This window comes from Taudactylus pleione, unplaced genomic scaffold, assembly GCF_031769625.1.
Source record: "Taudactylus pleione unplaced genomic scaffold, aTauple2 ptg000303l, whole genome shotgun sequence".
In the NCBI taxonomy this organism is placed as follows: Eukaryota; Metazoa; Chordata; class Amphibia; order Anura; family Myobatrachidae; genus Taudactylus; species Taudactylus pleione.
The window spans coordinates 1,831,595-1,841,098 of NW_028284704.1; the positions used below are offsets into that span (position 1 = coordinate 1,831,595).

Below are 9,504 nucleotides of genomic sequence, written 5' to 3' on the forward strand. Positions count from 1 at the left end.
GTACAGTATGCATCTGCCTATTTCACTAGGAAAGTGGGTAGGATGCTGGATGTTGAGGATTGGGAGTGTCACAAACGTTCTGGGGATGTAGGGAAGTATGGTGTACTTGATAGAACACCCCAATATGTTAATTTCATTAAAGTTAGGATCTGATACCCACGTAACAATATTAAAGAAGAAAAATAAGAGATTTCAAGGACGGTCACCCAGCCAATGTTTGTTAAAGGGAGACTAAAGTGTTAAGCTGGGTACACATAAACCATTGTGCAATCATGGTACCTGTGACCACTCTACATGACCATTGTGTAGTGCAGGCATGTCAAACGCAAAATACCAGTTGGGCCAAAGGTCTAAGATTGTGTGGGTCGCAAGAAAAAGAAAGTCTATGTAATTTTGTAAGGTTTTATTAAGAAAAGAGAAAGTTTTTAATGTTTTCTTCTCGATACGCGATATTTCTCTTCTGTCACCAATTTTCCTATTTCAGGAGAAATCTTATTGGATGTGATCACTTTTAAAACTGGGTCATTATTTCACACAGTAATGCCTCTACCAACACATTATGCCACAGTAATGCCCTTTATACATTACTATGTGGCATAATGTATTGTAAGGGGATTTACTGAGGCATAATGTCACCAAGTATTGCTGTGGTAGCAGCATGTTATGGGATGCTGTCTTGTGGCGCTGACTGACAATCTAGTCAGGATCATGTCCGCTTGTTGAGAAGCTAAAAGATGCCCGTTACTGCACAAATTCTGATAGCCCCTGTCAAAATACTCACACTGTGGAGGAAATTTGTCTTTCAAGAGGATAATAATCCAAATCTTTCTGCATCAAGAGCAACACTGATGGCTTATAGTAAAATTAAGAAAATATGTGTACCTGACTGGCCAGGTACTGTAGCCTCTCCAGTCACTTACTCAAAGCCTGCCTTGCCGCCTCTTCTCTTGACTTCTGTCACTGTGTGGCATAGGCTGCCTGCCTCAATGCTGTGGCTGTCCTATTGATTCCTGTGCAGGGCTCTGGAAATAGACAGAAAAACTTCATGATGTCTCTCCCAGTCCCATGGGCCCTATAAATCAAAACTAAGATAGTTGTTCATTTACCATCTAACATCTATAACGCTAAAATGAATTCTGTCATCATACAGTTTTTTTTTTTTTTTTTTTAAATGACTTGTTAATCCAGTGCTGTATCTGACACATACAAACCACAGTAGTCCATACTTGCCAACTCTCCCTAATTTAGCAGCAATCTCCCTGATTGCATCTTACCCCCATTATGAAGCTGTTTTATAAAAAGACAGCCCATATATATATATGTATGTGTGTATGTATATATATATATATATATATATATATATAATTTTAATGGTGTAATTTCATGCATTGGTTAAGGCACAATGGCCCTCATTCAGAGCCGTACGCTCTGAGCAGAGCGCACGCTCTGAATGAGGGCCGGTCTCCATGAAAATGGAGCGTCGTCCTGGACGCTCGTATAGCTGTGGGTCACCACCCACAGGCTATACGAGCGTGCATTTTGATGGTCGTGACCATCGCGACCATCGAAACTGCGAGCCGGAGCCTGCGGTTGAGGTTTTCAACCGCAAGCTCCGGAGTGATTTTGGCTCTATCAGAGCCAAAATCACTCCCACTGACATCACTAGTGATGTCAGTGGGCCGGCTTTTGACGGGAGGTGTTCCCGTGGGAACGCCCCTGTCAGGGAGGCACGCCCCCGGCATGCCTACCAAAGGGGGCGTGCTGTCAATCAACATTGACAGCACGCCCCCTTTGATCGGACACAACGAGCGAAGGACTTTCCTTCGCTCGTCGCGTCTGGCGCATGGCTATATGAATTTTCTGAAAGGTATCAGTGTGTTTTCATCAACAAATAGATCTTACTAACTGCTTTGGAGCTGATTTATATTTGGATGTAATGGTGCATACACATGGTCAGATTTTCTGTCAGATCTGAACGATAACGATTTTAAAAATCGTTCGTATCTGAAAGAAAATCTGACATGTGAGCCTGCAACGATGAACGATGCGCGTTCCCGATGGTCAGATAATGATATCTGACATCTGATGTGTTTGAAATCAGATTTGGACGATTCCATTCATTTTAATACTGTCTGAAATCGTTCAAATTGTTCATCTGACAGATCTGACCGTGTGTATGCACCAGAAGTCCGTTTTATGACACGCCTCTCAGATGTAGCATTACACGGCCACTTTACTGCCGCACTCCTAGGTGTTGCTGTCACAATCTCCCTGAAATACTTTTTCAAAATTAGGCAAGTATGATGTAGACACAGCAAAATACTGATTTATTTCCATGTAAGATGTTTAGCACAATTTTGCTTCTTCTGAGTATACTGAACACTAAATAGAAACGAGTAGAATTGGATCCTGCAGACCAGACACTAGGGATGTTTATGAATTGGGTGTTGTTGCGCATAGCAACCAATCAATGGTGAATTTCCAGTCATATCCTGACTCAGTGGCAGGCAAGCTTATCTATGGGGCTACAGCTGCTGGGAACTACACATCCCAGCATGCTCTGGTACGTATAGTCCCACAAGTTGCCAACCCCTGTATGCATTGTTCCCTGCCATCAATCTCTGTAAGATCCTCCATAAGGATCTGAAGGGGATCTATCCACCAGGAGGAAGCTACGTGTAAATGACGTCACTGTAACGGCTAGTGGCGGAAGGGAGCCGGTTACTCCGAATGAACATGACGTCACCGGAAGTGTTAGTGTCATTGGGTAAAGTGTCGTTTCCCCAGCCGGCTGTCAGTGCGGATGTACAGACAGAGTGGGCGCTGTAGCCATGTCGGGTCTCAGCGCCCGGGAGAAGGAGGGCTGCAGGCGGCTGCTGGCACAGCTCGACACGCAGGACCTGCTCTCCATAGCGGAGACCGTCACCAACCGCATGATCCATGTGCTGAGCAGGGAAGGTGAGCGGCGCTGTGCCTGGGCTATGAGAGATCGTACTATAGCCTTACACCCCGAGCCACTGCCTGGAGGCTCCTTATGGAATTGCTGTGTTGGGATTTGTGGTTCTACATAGCTGTGTCATAGAAGATCACCACTCTCCTCTGTAGCTATCGAGTCCATTATGGCCCTGCTATGCTGGGACTGGTATCTGCCAGTGGGCAGCACCCTAGATGGCAAAGTGCCCGTCTTAAACTGGGTACACACTATACGATATTTTGTACCAATGTGGATCGGAGCGCTATAACGTACACATCGTATAGTGTAAAAATGAGTGCGTTAAGGGGGGTATCCACTTAGCGATTTAACCAAGCGATTGCACGATAACAAATCGCGCATGCATCGGGCATGTTTTGGTCGGAAGCGACCAGCGATGCGCGTTCCCGCTGGTCGCTTCCGACATCGCCCGTACATGCTGGTCAACCTGACAATCTCGTCAGGTTCAGCATGTGGGGATGAGGGATGTGCCGGGACTGAACGAGTGAATGGTCAGTGTAGGCACATCACTAGATATACAAACGACGGCACGGTTGCAATGTCGTAATCGTGCTCTCGTTTGTATATCTATAAGTGGATACCCGCCTTGACACCAAGTGCAAACAAATTAGGTGAGATCGTAGATGAAACAAATGCAGGAAAAAATTAATTCAAATACATCAGAGAAATTTCAGTCTAGAATCAGAAAAGTGATAAATCATAATCCATATAGGGGGATGGGGCTTTTAGCCACAATCACTGCACCTCAAATGTGTTTCTACATAGTGGCTACATATCCCAGTTACCCACTCTAAATACATACTGGTAAGTTAGTGACAAAAATGAACCCCTGGAGCGTGCGGATGTGGGCACTTGTATGTTAGGAAATTTAGACTGTAAGATCCAAGGGGAAGGGGCTGATGTCATTGAGAAATATTCTCTGTACAGCAGTGTGTAAAATGGTGGCGCTATGTATATAATTATATCACCCATGTTCTGTGCTGCTGTGAGCAATCAAATGATCAGATCGGCTACATATTGTTCCCTACGTACTACACAAGTGGGTCATACAGACCTGCAGGAGAGGGAGAGCAATAATATAGTGCTCTGACCATATACACATGCACCTAAAACTGAATGCAGATGGTTTTAGTGTATCAATGCAATTAAACAGATTTATAGAGTCAGGAAGGATTTTGTTCCCGTGTAAGGTTAATTTGGCAGCTCGCTCAGTGTACCTTTCCTGTAGTTTAAATTGGTTGCAGTGATTGCCTTTTGTTTCCCAGTGTCAGTAACCATGTAAAGATTTAGCTTTTTTATTCTCAGTAACCAAATAGTCTGTATCTCTTTTTCCTCATAGAAGCCATTGATGCAATCCTGGCATACAGTAAGGATGCCACAGAGCTCTTGAAAAGACGTAAAGTTCACCGCAGTGTCATATTTAAATTCCTTGACGAAGAGAAAATCTCAGTGCTGCCGGCAAGTGAAAAGCATCAACTAATACAGTGTGCACTCGATCACTGGAGGAGCCTGGACGTCCAGCAGAAGGTAAGCAGTAATAATGCTGAAGATGATGCATGTCCATCAGTCAATTGCCATTCTCCCTCTTTATAATGACAGCTTACAACATAGGCCATAGTGACTTGGCATTAGAACGAGACTGATGCACAATGGAATTCATGTGTTTTTATGGTCTTTTGTGGCCTTATTAAATGGGAGGGGCTGTCTTTTTTTTTTTTTTTTCTTCCTGTCTCCATTTTTCTCATAAATATTCTGAAATTTGAATATATTATGTCCCCTTACTTAAATAGAGGCCACTTTTACCACTTACGAAGCGGGGGTGGGTTGTAAGGGGTAATGCCACTGGAGAATCTTTTTCTGTTGGGGTGGCACTAAAGGAATGGGTATGAAGTCCCAGGTTCATATCCCGATGCTGGCAGCCAGAAGGGAGAAGATCCCGACCGGGCTTGTAAGTAGCCTATCCCTGCCCCTCTCACCCCCCTAACCCTCCCTTAGTGGTGCTTAACCCCCTTACTGCACCTTAACCTCCCCCCTAGTGGTGCCTAACCCTCCCCTCTATTGGTGCCTATCCCTCCCCCCTAGGGGTGCCTAATGCTAACCCCTCCCACAAACAACCCCGCTACGCTATCTACACATAACCCTCCCCCACTGCGGCTAACGCTATGGGCGCCCCGGATTTACCAAATTCACGCACGCGTCCTTCGGCGTTCCGGCGGTGGGATTAAGATAGGCGTCAGTATTTCGACGCCTATCTCAAGTCCCATGTCGGGATTCGGATGTTGGTATTGCGGCCGCCGGTCTAACTACATCCTGTACTAAACACCCCTAGGTATATTTTATTTCTCTAAAATAAGTAAATGTGTTTTAGATATGTTGTTGACCAAGTTACATTTAAAAAAAAAAAAAAAAAAATTTAAATGGAATAAAATAATCATCTGTTACATTAAGTGATTAAAGAAAAATACCTTTACTGTACAGTCTTTCTTTGATTGTTGGCCAAGTATCTGTGATCTGATTGCAACTCTGTACTTAATGTCATGTTGAAAAAAATGTCCATATTATGTAATTTTAGTTACATTTTAAATGAACCAATAAAGGTGCGAATCCATTAGGCGATGGGGTAACGACAGTACGATTACAACATTGTAATCGTACAGTCGTTCCTCATCCCTGTTTGTGCCTACACTGAGCGATGTGTCGTTCAGTTCAGGCACCCTCCCTCATCCCTCAACATGGCCAATCTGTCGTTATCTGCAGATTGATCGGCATGTTCAGGCGATGATTGATGTCGGAAACGACCATCGGGAGCGCGCATCACTGGTCATTTCCAACGTTTTACTGCTCGATCATTGCATGATTAATGAACGACTGAACGATAACGATGTTGGTATCGTTCAGTCGTCCATTAATATCGGAAGGTGGATACGCGCTTAAACATTGCAGACTTTAAATTCACCAGGGACCAGTGTCATCGTGGAGGCACAAAGTAAAGTACCTCAGTTATGTTACAGGTTCATAGTCTGTTTACAATCTGTATTAAAAAAAAGACACTGCAGATAAATGTTCACAGACAGGTGTTACAGTCCTCTGCTGCAGACATTCCACACTCATAGCCACCCGCCCATAGCTTCAACTCCGTCCACAGCCATTCAACCCAATACGACTGACCCAAGTGCCTCTCCCTCTACCTTCCTCCCTGCCTTCAAACATGCAATCCTCATTCCCATTCCGAAGACTCTTTCTCTTGACCAATCCATGCTCTGTCTCCAGACCAATCTATATTTCCCAAATAGTACCAAAGACTTGCGCCAGGCGGCGATGGTAGGAAATGGCCCTGAGGTGCTTTTCTCACCCCTAAAAAGGTCACAATAAAATACAAATGGGATATTCCCACCTCAGCGCCAGATAAAACTAAAATCACAATGTAAATGAACCAGAGATCATATAAAATGTAATAAGTCACTTATCTTGGTGATAATGGCGTTCACGTGTTCGTTTCCATCCTCCTGGTCTATAATGTTAGAATAAAAATCCAGACGTGGGGTCATGTGAAAACACAAATAACAGAAATCTAGTGCTAGCATGCTCATAAGTGTTGTCACAGATATAATGAGCCATGTAAACAAGTTTCCCGATTAGTACTCCTGTAAACAATACAAAGAGAGATTGAATTGTAATAATAAAAAGATAAGTTTTAATGGTAAAAAGCGAATATAAATTCTGGGAAAAAGAATCCAATAGGCAAAGAGGTTCCCATACCCATACACAACATGTATCCAGCATTGGTGAAGATGGCTTCCTACCAGAATATGAATTAAAAAATGGCATGTAGTGTCTGTAAAGGCGCTAGAGTTCCTGGGATAGTCTCGGTTTCACTCGTAGCCCATCCGTCTCCTCTCCCTGGTTGGAATTCCAAATCTCCTTCCCTCCTAGATCCAACGCGTTTCGATCCTATAATTGATCTTTTTCAAGGTCTTGACATTTGGGGCGATATTCAATTGTTTCCAGCCCCCATCACGCCCAACGGACCTATTCAATTGTTGCTCCTGTCGGGGATCGGCTGCCAGCGCTCCATTTCAGCTCGCAGCCCCAGAGGGGTGCGAGCTGAAATCGGTGAAGAGTGACCTGTTTGGGCGCCAAAACTGCACTTTTCGCGAACGCGCCCAGCACTTTGGTCAGGGTTAGCCGATTTACGCGGCTAAACCCGACCACTTTGGGCGCGAAAAACTGTAACAATTGAATAGCGGCCCGCGATCTCCCGTCACTTTAGATGGGAGATCCGGGCCGCGAAAACAATTGAATTCCGCCCAATGTCATCCACTGCTGCTCCTCTGTGAATTCCCTCCCAACGTCAGAATAAAATCAGAAGTATTGAGCCGTGCTTACAAGTGACTTTATATCTCCTGTCCCAATTACATTTCTGACCTTATGCATAAATTCTTTCCCATTCGCCCTTTGCGTCCATCTAATCTTCGTATCTTCCCCTCTCATAGCCTCATGCCGTGCAAGACTTTTCCTGTGACCTGATCAGCTGTCGGGTGAGTACCGGGTAGAGGAGGAGGAGGATAATGATGATGTTCTCAGTAGACACCAAGTGTTTCCTCCCCAACAGTTCAACTGGCATTGAGGAGGTGGTGGTGGGGATTGGCACTTCATTTCAACTAATGTTCTTTGTTTGTAACATTGGACTTCAGTTCACCTTGTATTTTTTTTTTTTTTTTACCTACACCATTGCTTTATGTTTGCCTCTGTTTGTACATCACGGATGCACTTGGCTGGGACCCTCCATAAGTTACTGTCAGAAACTAGTATTGCTTATTCAATTTGTTTTTTTATCAACTGTTATGAAAGATACATCACTAAATAGTCATTTCATTTGTCTGTTCTAGGTAGAAAAGGAAGACCAATCCCACCTTGATTCACTTGACTGTAAGCTGCTTGGAGAACAATTTTGCATTTGGTTTTACACTCTCCTGAACTCTCAGAACCCATCCCTTGCACAAGAAAGGGGTGACTGGGGGCCCCAGCACTTTTGGGAGAATGCAGAACTTAGATTTTCATACAGAGCAGCAGAGCAGGCGATGGAGGAACACAGTGGTTCCCAGATGACAAGTTTGCGTCTGCTTGCGCTAACACGAGATGAGAGGCTGATATTTAACCCAAACCGCGATAGCAAAGGATTGAAATGTGTCGCGTCCTCTCATGGGCTTGTGGTGGTGGCGGTTGCTGGTACGATACACAGGAGCAATGCCTGTCTGGGAATATTTGAACAGATCTTTGGATTAATTCGCTGTCCAGTTGGTGGTAATTGGAAGATCAAGCAGGTGGATCTCAAAATCTTAGCACAGACTGCATTGGGCTCTGAAGCTTTGCCCTCTATTAGTTACAACACTAGTGAATTGGAGGCCTATTATAAATCCGATCGCTGAACTTTTTGCACTTTAGTTTGACATCACTTGCTAGCGACATGGAGTGTGCTTTGTGATAACAAGAAGCTGAAGGTTATTGAACTGGTCCAGATTAAATAGTTTCACTCCAAATGGAACATAAGAGCCCCTGCAGTCAAGACAGTACAGACAAATGTGTGTGACCAGAAACTAAAGTGTGTTTTTTGTTTTGTTTTTATGTTCTGCAAAACCAATATATATATTTTTAAATGCCATGTCTCACTTTGGGTTAATATGTTTTATATTTCTTGTTGGTTGTTTTTTTTTTTTATTTAATATATAATAGAGCAGTGGTTCTCAAACTCGGTTCTCAGGACCCCACACAGGTCATGTTTTCCAGGTCACCCAGCAGGTGCACAGGTGTATTCATTACTCACTGACACATTTTAAAAGCTCAAGAGGTGGAGCTAATTATTTCACTTGTGATTCTGGGAGGAGACCTGGAAAACATGCACTGTTTGGGGTCCTGAGGACCGAGTTTGAGAACCTGTGTAATAGAGTATGAATAAATGGTCACTAACAGCTAAAAGCATCGACCCATAACTCACTCACCTGCTCAGTGGTAAGACAATTATTGTAAAGTGAAGCAAATGCTGATTATACATGGGGCAATGGTTCTGCAAAATGGCCGATCGGTAACTGCGATAAAGAGGTTGCCAGTAGCAATCAAATGGATTCTGTCATTTGGCATAAAAGCAAATGTATGAGGTTTGCTGTGGGCAGTGCCACCTTTTGCACACACTGTATGCATGGCCTTTCAGGGTCATGCCAGGCAGTCGTTCAGAGAATGAATTCACACTAGAACAGGGGTGGGCAATAAACTGCCCTCCAGGTGTTGTTTAACTGCAAATCCCAGCATGCCTTGCAATAGTTTTAACATGGCCAAATAGCAAAACTGTCAGGGCATGCTGGGATGTGTAGTTCTACAACAGCTGGGGGGCAGCTTATTGCCCACCTCTACGGAGGGTAAAGGGGTGGACTATACAACTGGCTGAGTTTATTGAAGTAAAACCTCTTTGGAGTTATTTTTCTTACAGAAATATAAATGTCGCATTTTTGAATATG

At 43.9% G+C, this 9,504-nt stretch overlaps 1 protein-coding gene across 2 annotated transcripts; it reads left to right on the forward strand.

Moving 5' to 3' along the window:
• The first annotated feature begins 2,661 nt into the window (after positions 1-2,661).
• Positions 2,662-8,651, forward strand: LOC148511595 (uncharacterized protein C3orf38-like). 2 transcript variants are annotated; one of them, XM_088442045.1, is made up of 4 exons: positions 2,665-2,958; positions 4,332-4,519; positions 7,486-7,530; positions 7,882-8,651. In XM_088442045.1, exons 1-4 carry the CDS (start codon positions 2,832-2,834, stop codon positions 8,419-8,421), a joined length of 900 nt encoding a protein of 299 aa, XP_088298171.1. In that variant the 5' UTR covers positions 2,665-2,831; the 3' UTR covers positions 8,422-8,651. The 2 variants fall into 2 exon arrangements, with proteins under 2 accessions (XP_088298172.1, XP_088298171.1); XM_088442046.1 differs by lacking the exon at positions 7,486-7,530 and having other exon boundaries at positions 2,662-2,958.
• Positions 8,652-9,504: the final 853 nt, after the last annotated feature.

What these genes read in the sequence shown, in the direction of transcription:
- LOC148511595 (XM_088442045.1), top strand. Translation starts at nt 2,832, where the DNA reads ATGTCGGGTCTCAGCGCCCGGGAGAAGGAGGGCTGCAGGCGGCTGCTG. An exon ending in CCATGTGCTGAGCAGGGAAG is followed by an intron (nt 2,959 to 4,331) that starts GTGAGCGGCGCT and finishes TTTTCCTCATAG; the next exon opens with AAGCCATTGATGCAATCCTG. An exon ending in GTGACCTGATCAGCTGTCGG is followed by an intron (nt 7,531 to 7,881) that starts GTGAGTACCGGG and finishes TGTCTGTTCTAG; the next exon opens with GTAGAAAAGGAAGACCAATC.